Here is an 18,689-nt window from a genome sequence, read left to right as displayed (position 1 = left end):
ACTGATGACAACATGCTGCTGGACCTAGTGAAAAAGAGGCAGCAACTACCCTCGACATATTGGGAAGATATTTGTGTCTCAGAGGGTGGGAAATGAATTTGACAAAAATTCAAGTGTCTTACAACTCACTGCAATTTCTAAGAGTTTAATAGTGTGGGGCATGTCGAGATATCACTTCTCCAGTAGAAGATAATTTGTTGGGTCTCTCCCTCTCACAACAGAAAAAGAGGCACGATATCTAATGAGCCTCCTTGGATTTGGGGGGCAACGTTATTTCTCATATTGCTCATGGAATTCATGGGTCTTACCATCATCCTGAAGCAGCTGGCCTGAAGGAAAGGTGGAATGGCCTTTGGGTGACAGTGACAGCACTAGCTAGGTGAGGGTACTCTGCAGGGCTGGGGCAATTGTTCTTCAGGCGGCTACATACTCCAAATCAGCATCCAATATATGGTGCTCTTTGTTCCAAAGGCAGGATTCACAAGTCCAGGAACCAAGGGTGGAAATGGGAGTGGCACCATTATTATCCTTTGTCATCCACTAACACAGTTTTTGCTTTCTGTCTCCATGTTCTTACGCTCCTCAGGTCTTTTTATTCCGAAGAGTCAGGAAGTTTTTATTCCGAAGAGTAAGGCCCCCACCAGTAGACACAACAATGCTATTGAACTGGACATTGAACTGGACCCACTCTGGGCTTCTCATTCCTCTGAGATAAAAGATAGAGAAAAGACCGTACTGGCTGGAGTGACTGGTCCTGATTAGCCGGGGAAATTGGGCCACTCCTGCTCAATGGAAGGGTGAGTATGACTAGAATACAGGCGATCCACCAGGGCACCTCAGTACTACTAAGCCCTGCAATTAAAGTCAATGTTAACCTACAAAACCCAGTTCAGGCAGGATGAGCAATGGTCAGAGTCTTTGGGAATGAAGGTTTGGACTACCTCACCAGGCAGAGCCAGAAACAGCCACGGTGCTTGCTGAGAGCAAAGGGAATGTGGAGTAGGTAATGAAAGGTAGTTATTAATACCAGCTATAAACCACAGGCCCAGCTGGAAAAACAAGGGCTGTGATTACTTTATTACTAATGTTTGTGCATATATAGATTTGTACATACTACACATACACATTGAATACGTATCTTTTTTCTTCACTTCCTCATCCTCTTATTATCTAACGTAAGATGTATTAATAGTAGTTAACCTTACATCACAATATTTAAGTTACAGGATAGCAAGGAGAAAAGTAAACAACATTCAAGGACTCTGCATCCTCTTTTGGGGAACCCTCTTCTGGGGAATATTCTTGGTTGTACACAGGATAGTTGTATGATACAACCTAGTTACTGTTTCTACTGGCGATTAAAATATCGCTTTAGGAGATGCACACAGGTGCCACGTTGACTAGGGACAGACAGTGCAGGTTAGCTTTGTGTCCACTTGGCTGGACACAGTACCCAGTTATTCCAACATTGAATCCAGGTGTTGCTATGAAGACATTTTGTAGATGTGCTTAGCATCTAATACCTTGAATTTAAGTAAAAGATATAATCCTCCATAATGTGGGTGAGACTCATTCAATCAATTGAAAGGCCTCATGAACAAAATTGAGGTTTCCAAGAAGAAATTCTGCTCCTCAACCTTATCTCAGCTCCTGAGATCTTCCAGCCTCCTGGTCTACTCCACAAATTTTGGACTTGCCAGTTCCATAAACCAATTCCTAAAAATAATAGGTGTATAGCCTACTGGCTCTGTTTCTTTGGAGAATCCTGACCGATACAACTTTCTCCCCCAAATATCACACCATTTTATCGTATTATGGGGGTACAAGTGTTAAGGTTACATATATCGCCCATGTCTCCCCTCCCCTCTTGAGTAAGAGTTTTAAGTGTCTCCATCCCCCAAATGTTGCACATCTTACTCGTTCGGTTGCATATACCCAATCCCTTCCTCCCCCCTCCCACCTGCCCGACACCCGATAAATGTTACTCCTATATGTCCACTTAGGTGTTGATCCATTAGTACCAATTTGGTGTGAGTACATGTGGTGCTGGTTTTTCCATTCTTGGGATACTTCACTTAACACCATTTTATTTTAAATTTTGTTTGCTGAAATATTTTATTTCTATTTTTTTTTTAACTGGTAAAAATTCAAAAAGTACGATGAAGTTTACAGTGAAAAGGCTCACTCACTCCTGGGATCCTCATCTCCCAAGTACCTAGGTTCCTTTCCTTGAAGGTTGCCAATGTCATCAAGTTCTTCCATCTATTTCTTCAGAATAGTCTACCAGATACAAATAAATATGTATATATTTTTTCTTCTTATACATAAATTGTAGCATGCTAGTTTCACACCATGCTTTTTCTAATGAACACTATGTCTTGGAGACCATTCATCACAGTACTTAAAGCATTTCTTCATTCTCTTTTCCATTGGACAAATGTAGTAATTTATTTCAATAATTCTCTAAGATTAAGGGGACCATATAGTTTCTTATCTAACATGGGACATTTATGAATGAAAGGGGCACTATTAATAATTATACCAGCAACAGAAGGTATAAGCTGGTACTGTCTGAAAAACCAGAACACATGGTCATTCTACCTACGGTAGATTTTTTAGGTTGCAGCCAATCCTTTGATATTACCAAGTTGCAAAGAACATGCTTGTAAATATGCAACTTTGCACATCTACACGCATTGGTAGGATAAATTTCTAGAAGTAGAACTGCAGGACCAAAGGTTATGTGCATTTGAAAGTTTGACAGAGATGCCAAATTGCTGTACATAGAGGGTATACTAATTTACACTGCCACTAACAGGGCATATGAAATGACTGCCCTACTTGGATGATCCTTTCCCTACTGAGTTATGATGCGATCTGATACTATTTTAAGTCCTCATATGTATGTATTACAGTCTGTTTCTGGGTAAGTCCACATTCCATTGATCTGTCTAGTTGTGCACTTAGTTTTATACTACCTTCCAAAAATAGTTAATCTAGTTTTATATCACCTTTTCAAAACTTAGCAATTTTCACCTGCTTGTTTTTCCAGATGAACTGTAAAATAATTATACCTCCTCAGAAATTTGAACAGTGGCAGTACTCACCATATAAAGGCTAAGTGGCTCCATTTATTATAGCTTCTTTTCCTGAGATTTTTAAAATATACAATTATTATTACCTGAAAATAAACATTTGGCCACCTCATTTCTAAAGACTTTATTGTTTCATGCATCATTGCACTGGCAAAAATTTCCTGGACACTATTAAATAATAATCCAGATAATGGGAATTCTAGATTTCAAGGGGTGTGTCTAATGTTTCATTAGATTGTAATCATGCATCACTTAATGACAAGGACACACTTTGAGGAATGCGTCCTTAGGTGATTTAATCACCATGTGAACATCAGAGTGTGCTTACACAAACCTAGATGGTACAGTCCACTGCACACCGAGGCTATGTGGCACAGCCTTATGCTCTGACCACTCCTGTATGTGGTCCATCACTGACCGAAATGTTATGTAGTATATGACTGTATTTATAGCTCCCTGCAGGTAAAACGTTACACCTCTATCTATAAAGAATGTCTTGCCCATTTAGGTGGCTTGATTTTGTGATTCTATAGCATCCTGTGTGTAACTTTATCACAACACTTTCTATTCCTGCTTCCTTTACTAAATTGTAAGCTCTTTAAAGGAAGATACTACAAATTAGTATTTTATATGGTAAGGAGGGAGTCAGAGGGAAGGAAAAGCAGCACAATACTTGCCCGAATGCCTCACTGTACAACTCTAGGGACAGGCAACCGCCAAAGCACAGAAATACATGAATGGTGCTTCCTAAAACTGTGAGATGTCGTAGCTCTGGTGACTGGCACACAGGTACTCAACGCATATGTACTGAACTACAACAGTGACAAACTGATTGTTAAAGAACCTACAAGGAAACAACCTTAAATGACGAACTGCATTCCTGAACATAAAGAGCATACTGTAGAACTATTGTAACTCTTTCATGGAGATTAAACTAGATTTACGGATGAGCTTTCTTTTCTAATTGACAGCTTATATTAGCCAATCTCCAAACCAATACCCATAAGAAGCACTCACTTCTTATTCATGTAGTTGAAAGAATCAAATTAAATTAATTATGTTCTTTAAACTTTTGGGAAAATCTGGAAGGAAAAAAAAAGACCTGTGTAGTGCTCAAACTTATATTTTTAAAAATACTGTTTTATTTATACTCATGTATGAAAAAACTGGCTATACTAACATGTTTACATAATACTGATACCGGAAATAGAATTCAGTAACAAACCATATTTAAGTTTTATAAAGATCACACAAACATTAAAATACTGATTGGTTATAGAAAGCAGAGTTGTGGGGAAAATCATTAGCCATAATTTCCATTTTCATTAAAGGAAAGCAGCACCCTCTGAAAAGAATCAATTAGTAATATTCCCCTATACTGCAAAATAATAGTACAAAGGAAAGTTAGTGATTGTACTGATTTTTATTACTTTTACTAGGCCATTTTATCTTCCTTACACACTCAATGCAAAGAAATAAAACATAATCTGAAGAAAAATATGTCCTTATCATTATTCACAATAAAAAGAGTCTGCTTCATTCTGCAGACCTGGGCATACTGTACAATAGGGAAACACTCAATGGCTCAGGTGGATCAATGTACCACTTTGATTCTGATCCACTGAATAGAATCGCATCCATGTCTGGTGACTGGACTAACTCCATGGGAGCTGTGACAGACTGAACCATTTTTGTGGTATCCCCAGATCTCACTAAATAAGAAAAGACCAAACACAAGAAAATATAACAATCGATCTGTCTATAAATTATATCTATAGGATCTTTCTTTAGTAGAAGGTGGAAAAAAGGGACCTTTCTTGAGCACGTAGATACAAGTATTCCTGGGTTCTAAAGACTGCTGGATTGATATTGTGTTGCTATGATGAAGATAATGTACACATCGAAACCACTGTCAGATTAAGAAACTTCCACAACTCGTGTCAGTTCTTTAAACAATGGAGCAAGTTCCTTTTCTAGGCTGACAATTAGTCCTAAAACAAAGATGAAGAAAATTAGATTGCTAGAAAAATGTTTCTGAAAGTCTTAAGTTCTCTCTTGCACAAAATTTATAATTACCAAAAAGTAAATCAGACGTAGTTTACTTCCTATGACTAAAAACAAAAAAACCTTTACCCAAAATCCCTGGGACCAGAAATATTTCAGACTTTTGAATATTTGAAGAATACATATTGAATGAGTATCCCTAATCTGAAAATCCAAAATGGTCCAATGAACATTTCCTTTGAATGTCATGTTGGTGCTCAAAAAGTTTCAGATTTTGGAACATTTCTGATTTCAGACCTTCAGATTAGGGCTGCTCAGTCTGTATTGTAATCCTGAATAAAGTAACCAAAATTTCTATAATCATTACAAAGTTTATTTTTGCCATCTGTTATTTAAGTAAATGGATGAAAAATATATGTATTAATACACAGAATAAATTATATACACTGTAATTTGTTAGAGCTTTCAAAGGAAAATCTTAATTTATATTGTTTCAAAATATGCATTGATTCAGAAATTATATATATCTTATACTTTTTACTAAAAAACGCATGTTTTTCCAGAGCAAATTTTAGCAGATTATATCAAAAGATAGGTAAACAGGCTGCTTCAATACTGAGCAAAGTAATCAAAATTTTAAAAATTCAACAAATTTATTTTATAAATTCATAAATGAGTATTTCAAATGAAAAAATATTTAAAAGATAAATGGTAGAGTATAAAACACACTTACATGTTTAAAAAGAAGTTCAATGGTGAATCTGGGAGACAAACTCATCTAGAAATTAGCATGTCTAGCTTCTCTCCTTAGTTTACCAGAGTGAATGGCTATATACCTTAATGCCTATTTTATGATCAAACAAATAAAACTTTTCTTCCTATAGACTATTAAAAGCATTGCAAATCTCAAGGAAAGGTTCTAAGTACTATAATTCTGTACATTACTACAATGTATAACTGATGATTTAATACGTGATGATTGGTGATTTGTCAAAATTGAGGTTTAGGGCCGGGCGCGGTGGCTCACGCCTGTAATCCTAGCACTCTGGGAGGCCGAGGCGGGCGGATTGCTCAAGGTTAGGAGTTCAAAACCAGCCTGAGCGAGACCCCGTCTCTACCATAAAAATAGAAAGAAATTAATTGGCCAACTAATATATATAATATAAAAATCAGCCGGGCATGGTGGCTCGTGCCTGTAGTCCCAGCTACTCGGGAGGCTGAGGCAGGAGGATCGCTTGAGCCCAGGAGTTTGAGGTTGCTGTGAGCTAGGATGACGCCACGGCACTCACTCTAGCCTGGGCAAGAAAGCGAGACTCTGTCTCAAAAAAAAAAAAAAATTGAGGTTTACTATGCTTAAAATATTGATATCGCTACCATCCCATAAAATTTACAGTGTTTTCACACAGATTATTTACAGCTTCCTAAAATGTTTAGCAATGAAAGAGACCTAAAAGATCAAATCTATACTTCTCCTTCTAAAGATGAGATATCTAAAAACAGGCTTCAGTGACAAAACTAGAATTTGCTCAGCTTGGGCGGGGTGGGGTGGGGTGGGGGGGAGACAAGAAAAGTAATGTATAACAATTCTCAACAGCAATTAAATCTAGAGGCAGATGTTTCAAAAAAAAGTTCTACTTTATCCAAAAGGAAGTAAAACAACTATAATCCAACTGAATACTGTCACTATTTTACACATAAATATCCAGTGAAAGGTATTGGATATAATGGAATTTTACTATTTACTATCCTAGCATTTATTCTGAAATTCCTCAGCCCTCAAGAATGTATGTTCACCCTATTCATGCTCTTTAAATGCTTCATATTCATCTTGCTCATTATGCAAAATTTTAAAAATTCTAATTTAATACAATGGACTATATGGAATTCAACTCATCCTTGACCATAATGTGTTTTGTTTGGTTATATGCTTTTCCCTCTTTTTGTTTTCTGCTTTAATGTGAGCAACATATACAACTTAAGAAAACATTTAATTTTTCTATCTCAAAGAAATCACCTGCCCATATACAGTCTCATCTGAACTAGAAAATAACCCCATAAGATGGAGGAAGCAGATATTAGCTCCATTATACGGATCTAAAAACTAGAATCCAGAAGAAAATCATATTTCCCAAGATCAAGCAAAAAAAGGGCTGCAAATTTAAGTATCCAACTCTAAATATTAGAGCACACAGATACAGTAACTAAATCAAGTTAAATTGAATTAAGATATGGTAATTAAATTTAAAAAGCGTAAGAACTGGAAGCTGTAAGGCAATTAAAACATACCTGTATTGGCACTGCTGCTGGCTATGAAACTCACTACCAAAGGTAAACGATTAAACTGAACCACCTAGAAAGAAAATGAGATCTAGATAATGTCACATCATATGCAAAGGCAGTATAACTCAACCGAAATGTCCTAATCTTTCAGAACTTTTTAGATTAGTCAGTGCTACTAGCCTAACATAGTATTACAACATAAAATATGAAGAGCTGAAAGTAAATATTTCCATAAAACAGTTACTGATAATTTCTTAGAGACATTAATACCACTTAGCCTGAATAGTTTCTAAGGTGAAACCATGTCTTCATCTTTTTGTCTCTAAAGCTCAGCAGAATGTCAATTGCCTAGTAGGGGCTCAATACATACTTGATAATTAAATGACTAAAGGTAGTATTTCGTCGTCGTTCAAGTAGTTTTATCTTCATATTTCCTGACTCCTGTATCCTTGCAATTTAAATTAATTTAAATTCAAATTAACTTTAAGTCAACTACCTTTTAAAAACGTAGCTTCAACTTAATCCTTTACTGGTAAAACTAAAGGTCAGATGAGTTGGTTACCTTTTAGTGTATATTAATAGACTAAAATATATAATTTTTAAAATAAAAAATATCACTTATGTTATCACCAGTTGTACATCAATGAATCATGTAGGAAACATCACTCTAAAGCAGAAGGGATTAATTTATTCTTAAGACAAAAATACAGGCAGAGAGCAAGAAATATGTAACTACAAATTTCTTCCCCACAAATAATAATCTCACTTACTATACACACCATTTCATATCAAATGATGGAATCAGCAGCAATAACAAATTTAAATAAGTTATCATTTGATTGTCATGGAAAAATTTTTATTTGTCACACAACAAAAAAATGTGTCATTTAAGAAATCACAGGTTAGCTAAGGGCACCACCTACTGGAGGTAAGTGGTGACCTGACTTATCCTTTTTAGGGTAACATGTACTTTATTACTAAATCTTTAACTATTTTTCCAAAGTAATTATATCCTGGTATAAAATGTGGAAAAAAAATCATTATAGTTTAACATAACCAATTTGAAGGCTAAAATTTTAAAATTTCATCCTCCTTCAAAAATTAAAATTTAGAATTATAATACAAGCTATTTTACATAAAAGCACAAAAATGAGAGTTGAAATCAGCACACCATTTGATAATTATGAACTTACCTGGTAGGTGTTATAGTAACAGATGATGCTTTTATTTTTTGAAAGTCCCAGTTTGCTTCCTTGGTCTGTTGCAAGGGCAAAAGTAGATAAGAAACCAGGTCTCAAAGCATGTTCTGGAGCATTATCATTGGCCACTAGAAAAATTACACAGGGAGAAGCTTTATAGCACTTTTGAGAAAAACTTAAGTCCATAAAAAAACTGAACACAAAGGTTATGTTTCACAATATTGAAAATCACTATTTGGGTCTCATCAATTTAGGTGTGAAAAATTGCTCAATGAGTTCAGTGATTGTAACTAGGGAAATAAACGCTGATTCTCATATTTTTTATTTTTAAAAGCATACTGTTTTTATTTCCTTGATATCTGCCTTAAAATATAGATTAAGCAGTACATTTAATAAATTGAATATTTTGGTTATCTGAGAATCTAGACTAGAATAAACTAATGAAAAACGCTACAAAAACTTTTGTTCTCATAAAACTGACAGCAGCAGTATCTCATATAGATATTAATAATCCTGAAGCTGGCTACCTGTTTCATGTTTCTCTCACTCATTAAAAGACCTATGTGGAGTTAGGCCCATGGCCGTCTAACTTTTATGGTGGGTTAGAAAGCACACTGTACCATTCAATAGGAGATGACTTCTTCTATCGCTGTGTTGTCACTGACTCACGCGCCACTTCGAACTAGCAATGTACTTTTTGTACATAACCACCTTGACTTATAAAATGAAAGAACTAAAGAGACCCCTAAACCTCCTTTCATTTCTGAAGTCTAAAATTATCTGACACATATAGCAACTCCAGGTAGAAAATAAATTGTAAACAAAATGGACAGAAAATTAATCTTTACTATTTGGTAAAGCCATTACAGTGTCCCAAAATAACTAGGAACACCCATTCTGATCATACCCAAAAGTAGAAATAGTAAAAATGGTCTGAATCTATACTGACTCTTTGTGATACCATATATACTTAAAAAATAATAATAAAAGCTAAAAATCAGGTTGAAAAATTGTTAGATTATGATTAACTAAAATAATTGTGAAGTTTAAAGTTTTAAAAAAATTTATTTCTGGTAAGAAAGTAGGAAATCAGGCAAGATTAAACAAAATAACCAATACATGATGACAAAAACATATGGGTATTATCCTAAAACTACTAGCAATATTGATAAAAAAAATGTAGAAATGTCTGTGTATATTCTATATCTAGCTGCACACACATTCATTCTCATCCCTTAAATCTGCTAATGTTTTGTATTATACCATAAATGTCATTAATGGGAAAGTGGGCCTATGACAAATCCATGCTGAAACTCTAGATTAAGTTAACATGATACATTTGACATCTAATACAGTATAGGTTCCAATTCAGCCTGACATAAAAACCAAACATTTCCCTCAAAACTAGTATCTCCTGAATTTACTGAAATGAGTTTTATATGTTTGTGAACAGATGTAAATGCACACATTTTTAGTCAAAGGCAAACAACATTTGCATTGTAAGTGCTGAGTTATACCTTTAATAACTGGTACACCATCTCTATCTGACACAACAATAGCATGGAGTCCTTCAACACTAGAAAGAGAAAAAAGTTAAAATATAAAACATTTCATTTTCTCAAAGTATGCACTTCAAAGACATAATGGTAATTGTCACATTATTTTCTAAAAACACATAGAACCTCAATTATTGATTATCATATGCTCCCATAATGTGTTTGTCAAAACTCTTCTGGAAATTGAATAAATGTGTATCACTGACATGTCTATAATCTTACAAATTTATTAATGAAGATTTAAAACATAGATGATTCCCTATTAAAACTGCTAATGTATTATATCATTCCATTATTTACAAATGTATAAAAGGTTATCAACAGTAGTTATAGTGAGAAAAAAAGAGGTCCTTTTTCCTTTCTCTTGCTCATTCCAATATGAAGTATTTGTGGCACTTAATACTTAATGATGCCATGATAAGCAAAAACAGACATAAGTGCTGCCTTCACAGAGTTTACAATTTAAAAAGTGAATGGCTATCAGTCAAATCAGCTCAGACTAACAAATGTAAAACTACAACCAGTAGCAAGTGCTATTAAGAGGTCCAGGAGGATATGAGTGCCCAGAAAAGAGGGGGTTGATGCAGACAAGTGGGTCAGGGCAGGCTTCCCTGGAGGAAGTGACAGTTCAGCTGAGGTGTTATGGCGCTAAGTGAAGAGGAGCAGAAAGACTGCTCTAGGCTGAAGAAACAGAACAAAAAGAATGAAGGTCATGCAGCAATCCTTTCAGCCATGGTTACCTAAGAAGAAATAAGCAGAATGGTTAAGGCTATAGTTCTAAAGTTAGAAATCTCTGCATTCTAGTCCAGGCTCTGCTGTTATTTATGCTACCTTGGGCCAGTTAGGGAATCTTTCTAAGCCTCAGCTGAACAATCTGAAAATGGGAATAACTGTACTTATCTTATTGGATATTGTGAAATTTAATAAAATAATGCATGTAAAAGCATAAGCCGGTACAAAGTTAACATTCAAAAATACGAATTAAAATTAACTAACACCAATGATGTCAACTGTGCACACTGACAATGACACAATTTAACACTACAGTTTAAATACTAAATTATCAGTGAGATTCCCTGAGAAATTAGCAATTAAGAAATACATACTCTAGAACACAAAAGTAAAGTGTTAAAAATTATAATGGGGAAATACTGCCAAACTTTCAACATTTATGCAAAACCCTTTATAACAAAACCTATAGCCCCCCTGTAACTATCTGTAAATTGCAACTCAAGAGATATGTTGTTCACTGTTCCTACAGTAACTCAGAATTATCCAATCCTTATTGTGTTAACCCTAATGTCTTAATTTAGGAATGAGAAATATTCATATTAACCTAATGTTAGAAGACTGAAAGTAAATTTTTTAAAATTCCATTGTCAAAAACTTAAGTCAGAGAAGTGTCATTAAAATTTGATGGAAAATGTTACAAACAAAATCATTTAAAAATAAGAATGATGAGACTGTACATAAATAATTTTTATACTATTATTGGTATTATTTCCTATTATTCTGAAATCATATATGGATTAAAACATTCTATAAGAGTAATATAAAAACATATATTATTCTAAGTTAAAAATAAGATTATATTAAAAAACCCACAGATATCTGTATTATGTGCAAATCACTTTGTACAGTTATCAACAGCAATATCACTTGAAATAGAAAAAGATGAGAAACATAATTATCCATCAAGAAGGACAAGTTAAATAAGTTATGATATACACATGCAATGGAATACTATGCAGCATAAAAAGAAAAAGGAAATTCTCTATGTACTAGCAGGGGCTGCTCTCAAAGTTACACTTTTTTTTTTTTGAGACAGTGTTTCACTCTGTTCCCCAGGATAGAGTGCCATGGAGCCATCATAGCTCAACCTCAAACTCCTGGGCTCAAGCGATCCTCTTGCTTCAGCCTCCTGAGCAGCTGGGACTACAGGCAGGTGCCACCATGCCTGGCTAATGTTTCTATTTTTTGTAGAGACAGGGTCTCGCTCTTGCTTAGACTGGTTTCCAACTCCTGGCCTCAAGCAATCCTTCCATCTCGGCCTCTCAAACTGCTAGGATTAGAGGCGTGGGCCACCATGCCTGGCCCTCAGAGTTACATTCTTAAGTGAAAAAAATACAGTTTACAATAGTGTGTACCAGAAGCAACAACTTACGTAACAAAATGTGTAAGCATGTTGTGTGTGTGTAAATACATGCATACATGTTTGCTGGCAGGTACATAAGACATCTCTGAAGATAACAAGGGTGCCTCTGAGAGGGGAACTGTGTGCCTGCAGCGCAGGAATGGGAAGCTTCTCACTCCATGTCCCTCAGTTGACTCTTGAATCTGACTTTATGAATGTTATAACCCACTTCCAAAATGAACAAATTAAAAAACAGGTAAAATAGTACTGTGACAATGTTTAGAAAAATTTGTGCTACCACGGGTAGCTTTTTCCTAATTTCCATGGAAATTAATTTAAATGCCAACTAATGCACCAAAAGAAGAAATAGAAATAAAAAAACTTTCTTTTTAATGAATTTCAGAGATATGAGTCCAAGAAAATAGAAAAATTACTTATGCTCTTCAAGTAACCACTTTTAAAAATCAGGTCACAAATATAAAATTTGTTTCCAATTCTATACACAGTGGACAAAGAGTAATATGAATAAATTTTACTAATAATTAAAAATAACTGTGATTCATTAAAAGATATACCATACTTTTAGCAGTAGTAAATTAAATTTTATGAAATATTCTGCAAAAATCTAAACTTTAAGCTCACTAAAGCAACCATTTTTATTCTAAAAATAAAATGTTACATTAGTAATAAAAAATATCATAGTTTTATTCACACAATTATGAAATACTTTGTTATTTTAAAACATAAAGTGTCATTATTAAAGCCTGAGAACGCTTTGGGTCATAACTGGATTTTAAAATCCAAGTCCAAGAATGACATTTAACAGAGAATTCAAAAAGGCACAAAACCACACATTCCATTACTATCTATAGCCATTGAGAAGCATAGAAATACAATAGTTAAAATGTATGGATCCATGGCTATAAAACCAGGATGCCTGCATCCAAATCCATACATGTAGCAACAAGTCTAAGTGTATATTCTACTATTCTCTCTAAGTGGTCCTGGTATTATTTCTTCATTCTCTTCACTTTTGGGATGTAGTAAGCCTACTTTCAGGAAATGATCATGAATATGAGTCGAATTGGCCTTAGTCACACTGAAAAAACAGATGGTACTAATCCCTTTCCTGCAATTATGGAAAGATTTTGATATTGTTTTTACAAATATCCTTAAACTGAAATTGTTTCTTGGATCAGCACAACCATCTAATTACTTTCTCTCTGGTTAAAAGATAAAAATATCAGAATTCAAAGAAGACACAAGCATTTACTTTTCAACTGTTTTTGATCAACATTAGAGCTACTCAGTAATAAATGAATACATTTTGGATAATTCTCAAATTCTTTTATACAGACAGCTTCACCATACCTAGTGTCATACACCATTATGTTCAGAGTATACCTACTTGTTAAAGTGAGACCCTCATTGTCTGAACCAATTTTGTTACTTAAAATCACATACCATGTAATTTATTGCTTTATTTATTAGATCTCCAGGTGAATAATGAGTATCTTACTGGTGGCTTTACAACTTAAGAATAATGAATACAAATTTATTGCTTCTTCAACAAGAGACAGTAACACACAAAACAGGATTATAAACTGCTAAGACTTATAAGTGGATCACCTATGTTTCCGTTCCTGTATTTAGTCACCAATGTGGTGGGTATGCCGGAGAGAGAAACTGGGCAGAGACAGGGTAGGCCTAGCTCCCTGGTGCAGACTCTCTGACTCTGGGTTCCTGGAGGGGTACCAGGTTGGGAGGCCTCAACCCTGAGGCATCAGTTGGGCCCTAGATGGGGAAGCAGGGATCTTTCTGGCAAGGGCCTGGATGTGTGGCTGGGTCACGGTCTGGTCGTGTTCACTCCTTCATTTTGATCAGTGTTCCCCAGGTGCTCCCAACTACAATTGGAGCATCCTTTCAATATGCTAAGTTTCCAGCAACTACAGATACATAATGAAAGCCCTCATTTCCCACAGTTCCAACGTGTCCATTTTAGCTGTTATGGTTTAGTTAAATAATACCATTTCTCCCCAACAGCGTGGGTCAAATTTCAGGTAGCATGGCATATTAACTGAATAAAGTACAAACTTTGCTAAGTCTTCAGGCCACAAATCACTATGTAAATAACTAGATGTAAATTAATAGATGTTGGCAGGGCGCAGTGGCTCATGCCTATAATCTCAGCACTTTGGGAGGTTGAGGCAGAATTACTTGAGGCCAGGAGTTCAAGATCAGCCTGGCAACATAGCAAGACCCCATCTCTATAAAAGTTAAAAAATTAGCCAGACATGGTGACATGCGCCTGTAGTCCCAGCTACTCAGGAGGTTGAGGCAAGAGGATCCCTTGAACCCAGGAGTTTGAGGGTGCAGTCAACTATAACTGTGCCACTGCAATCCACCCTGGTGACAGAGGGTAACCTTGTCTCCAAAAAAAAAAAGAAAGAAAAAAAATTGCACATTGTAATTAGCAACCCTACTTCTTTAAAAGTATGGTGGTGGCTGGTCACTGGACCTCTGTCATTGAGCTCACAGAAAGAGAGCAAAGCATGTAGTTTTTTTTGTACTTCCTTATCTCCCAGTGATAAACCACGTACCATTAAAAAAAAAAAATAAAGATAAGTGAAAGAAAGAATTAGCCAGCAAAAATGGAATAGAGGGAAGAAATTAAAAATAATAATGCTGGAATTGAAATTCAAATAGAAAGTAAACAGTTATAGAAGAAAGAGATGACCAAGCGAATTAGAGAGACTCTATTAGAGAGACTTTAGGTATGTAGCCAGAGGAACTTAGTGAACTCAGTGAAGGCAAATTTATTGACATAAATGAGTAAAGTGGTTGTGACAAAAATGTCCCAAAGGAAGTAATGCTGACAAAAAAGAAAAAAAAATTCATATTAAAGGAAATCTCAGAAATATCTCACAACATTGAAAATACAGAAGACAAAATGTTGAAAACTGATACAAACTTAGAACAAGAATGAATATACCAGTTAGCCAAGGTAAATAAAAGGTGTCTGCTCCTTATCTTATGACATATGAAAAGAAGCAGGCAAACACTGTTCACACTACTCTTGATAAGTTTTCTTTACAAAGAAATAAAACACTTTAATTCTCAATGTATTAAACAAATATTAATTTTAGAAGTTGTTTTTACTCCCCTAAATATTTATAACCAACAATAAGAAAGGTTTTAATTTTTTGAAAAAGTTGAAAAAAACAATTGTTATTTTTCCCATTCATTATTAAAATTCCTTTGTACAGTCTCAGCTTATATAGTCATTTCTATGGCTCTGCATTACCAGCTCCGATTGCCTACACTGCTATAGGTTGAGAACAGAATCAGCATCTTGTCTCTCTAGTTTTGTCAATAGGAGGAAGAGAATAAAAATGAATTTAAGTATTACATTAACATGAAATAACCAGAAAATAATATCATTAATTTCTAGTGGTCTGTAATCAGAGTAAAGGCACAACCTAATAGGCAAACCACACCAAGCAATTCAAGCGAAAATCTAAACAATAGTTTTCTTTCCTAACTACAGAAATAAACTGACATCTAAACTGTTTTGTAACTTCAAATAGATTTGCGGGATAAGAAAAAAGGATCTCACCACATATTCTGCTATGTTACCTCAAAGGTTATTCAGTTAATTCTGAATCACCTTATTCTGGAATGTGAAAAATGGATGCCATGGGTCATATTTTTTTCTTTCTCTCTCTCTCTCATGCTTTTACTCTGAGGAATTCTGAGTTATCTATAAATAGTTGTGGATGCAGAGGAAAGCAGCACTTGTCAAAGAAGGCTTCATTTTACATTAAACTAAACGTGAATTTTAATTCAATTAAAGTGAAAATGTCCCTTCAATCAGTAAAATATATAAAAGAAAGTTTGCTAACCTTAAAACACACAAGAGCCTAATTTATAAAATGGTACATCCAATGGGCTGTACAAAGAAAGCCTTGTGATTTTTCAAATATATACTATTAAGTCTAGTATTCTCAAATTATATAGACTGGGCAACTTGGTTTTAATATTGCTATTAAAAAGTAAAGGCAAGTTCTTAATTTTTTCCCTTAAAAGTACTGCAACAACTTTAAAGTATAATCCAGTAAACTACTATAATAATATATTTTTAAAAACTCAGAAGTGGCATGAAATCTGTGTTCTAGCCCTCCAGCATCCATTAGCTGTTTGACTTTGGACAAGTCACATAACTTCTCCAGGACCCATGTTATTTATCTGTAAATTCAAAGGACGTTTGTTGTGCTACCTAGGCATTTGAAAGTGCTAAATAATGGCCTAATATACAAATATTAGTCTAAAAACAGAAACAAAAAACTTCATAAATTAACAGATGGTATACTGAATAAATGCAATAACAAATTAATAATATCTTACCTTGGTAACTTTTTATACAGGAATCGCTTTAGGTCCTGAAGGGAATATATAAAAATCATATAATAATATGCCTTCTACTGGTTTTCTATATCCTGTTCTACCTACATTTCAGGGACCTTAGGTTATCATTGATAACTTTTCTTGCTTGTGTTTTATCTTTCTCTGTCTGATTTTGATATTTACTAGTCATGTAACTTGGAGCAAGTTAAATAACCTTTTTCTCTAATCCTCTCATTATTTGTTGAACAGGGATAATCACAGAACCTGTGGGCATACCTAGAAATGGGAAACACAAATATATATTAGATAAAAAATTGGATCATTCTTTTCATACCAGTATTTTACATACTGCTGCTATTGTGTACACTTGAGAAGATATTGTGAACATCTTTCCATGTCCAAAGACAGATTTTTCTACCATCCCTGAATAAGGTGATTAACCTCTGTTTCTTCACATGATTAAAGATAAATGACAATGTGTGTCAAATATTTGACATGGAACACAGTTAGGACTAAAGAAATAGAAGACTATTTTGTTTCATTACACTCTCTCATTTGGGGAACTTCACTGACAATCCAAGTATCAATTATGACCTTACATGGATGAATCAGGTATCTGTTGTTTTGATCCTCCAATCCCTACTATTCTCCAAACCTGAATGATCATTTTGTTTCATGTTATCACACCAGCTTACTTTTGCTCTCATATGAAACACACACACTGAATTTATCATGTTGCTAAAGAGGCATACATTAGAAATTACGTTAAATTGCTACAATGAACCTAGTAAGACATCATGACCACTTACTGGAAAAAAAGGATTCAGAACACATCTTCTACTTATCACACATTGATGAGAAGGGCAGCAAACTATCATTTAGAATTTCAAACGATAAATATACAGAGTTTCTCTTATGCCCCAGCAGGACTGGGGAGTAAGGAGAATACAATTTTCTCAACCTCAGGCACCTAGTGTCCTCCAGCCCCATTCCAGGCAGAAACTTGGGATCCTGCAAATTCATTCATATTAGTCTCCTATTCCCAATCCCACAGAAAATAATTAATTGGGGCAGGGGAGGAACCCAAACTGAAAATTTCTACTTGGGAAGTTCAACCTCTCCTCCGTCAGCAGCCTCCTCCAAATCCCTCACCCTCCCCTTCTTACGTGGGGGTGTCAACTCACATCCGCCATGATGAACCCCTTTCTCCCGCAGGGTCAATCTCCACGCCTGGAAGAGAAACTGCCGGTGACTCTTCCCTCTCGGCTTCTTCGCCCTCCCCACTACCAGCTTACTAAGCGAGCTCAGCCCCCGGCAGAACTTAGCAAAACTCCGCGGTCCCAGGCCTGCCTCAGACCGGGGAGGGAGGGAGTCCGAGTTCCCCAACTCCCCGAAAGGCAGCAGCTGGGACGCCTCACCCCAGCGCACCCCACCCGGCGCCTGCACGCCACAGAGCTGGGCCCAAGGAGAAGGGGCGTCCGGTCTGCTCTCCAGCCTCCCCGCCCGCGCCACACCCGGCCCGGCCCGAACGCTGCGCAAAGTGGCTCCAGTCACCTGGGTTTCTGGCCTGCGGATCCTCTGCTGTCACTTCAGGGACAGCTTCAAAGACAGTCTCCTGAGCAAGCCGCTGTCACATGATTCGTGACCTCGTCGAAGCTCCAGGAAGCACTCGAGACGATCCGGCGCCCCGTGACGCGGGACTTCCGGGGCGGCGGGCGGAGATGCGCGCGGACGGCCGACGTGCCCCCCCACCCCCGGCCGCGCGGCCGCGTCCTGCGCGTGCGCTCGGGGCCGGGTTCTGCGAGGCGGTCGGGCCCTGCGCTTCCCGGGAAAATGCAGGCAAGGTTTGGGGCGGCTAGACGTTCTTGTGCGGGAAGGATGCATGAGATGTCATTAGTTTTCAGGGTTTGTTATCATTAAACCTTTTTTTGTAGATGAACAAATTTGAGGGCATGGGTTTCGGACCCGTTTCCCGGTCTCTTGACTTTCCCAAGGGCGCCACCCTGTCAGCTCTACC

At 36.2% G+C, this 18,689-nt stretch overlaps 1 protein-coding gene across 1 annotated transcript; it reads right to left on the bottom strand.

Annotated features, from left to right (window-relative positions):
- Positions 1-4,499: 4,499 nt before the first annotated feature.
- On the bottom strand, positions 4,500-18,383 carry LAMTOR3 (late endosomal/lysosomal adaptor, MAPK and MTOR activator 3). The gene is made up of 7 exons (XM_012738402.2): positions 18,227-18,383; positions 17,857-17,902; positions 16,673-16,707; positions 10,096-10,154; positions 8,573-8,706; positions 7,386-7,449; positions 4,500-5,086 (listed from the first exon to the last, which is right to left on the bottom strand). Exons 2-7 carry the CDS (start codon positions 17,863-17,865, stop codon positions 5,013-5,015), a joined length of 375 nt encoding a protein of 124 aa, XP_012593856.1. The 5' UTR covers positions 17,866-17,902; positions 18,227-18,383; the 3' UTR covers positions 4,500-5,012.
- Positions 18,384-18,689: the final 306 nt, after the last annotated feature.

Source organism: Microcebus murinus, chromosome 29, assembly GCF_040939455.1.
Source record: "Microcebus murinus isolate Inina chromosome 29, M.murinus_Inina_mat1.0, whole genome shotgun sequence".
NCBI lineage: Eukaryota > Metazoa > Chordata > Mammalia > Primates > Cheirogaleidae > Microcebus > Microcebus murinus.
This window is presented reverse-complemented; position numbering and strand designations above follow the sequence as displayed.

Bases quoted from the DNA above. Each gene is read 5' to 3' on its own strand.
- LAMTOR3 (XM_012738402.2), bottom strand. The intron at 10,155-16,672 runs GTAAGATATTAT...TTCTCTTTCTAG, and splicing joins CTGTATAAAAAGTTACCAAG to TGTTGAAGGACTCCATGCTA. The intron at 7,450-8,572 runs GTAAGTTCATAA...TTTTCTTTCTAG, and splicing joins GTTACTATAACACCTACCAG to GTGGTTCAGTTTAATCGTTT.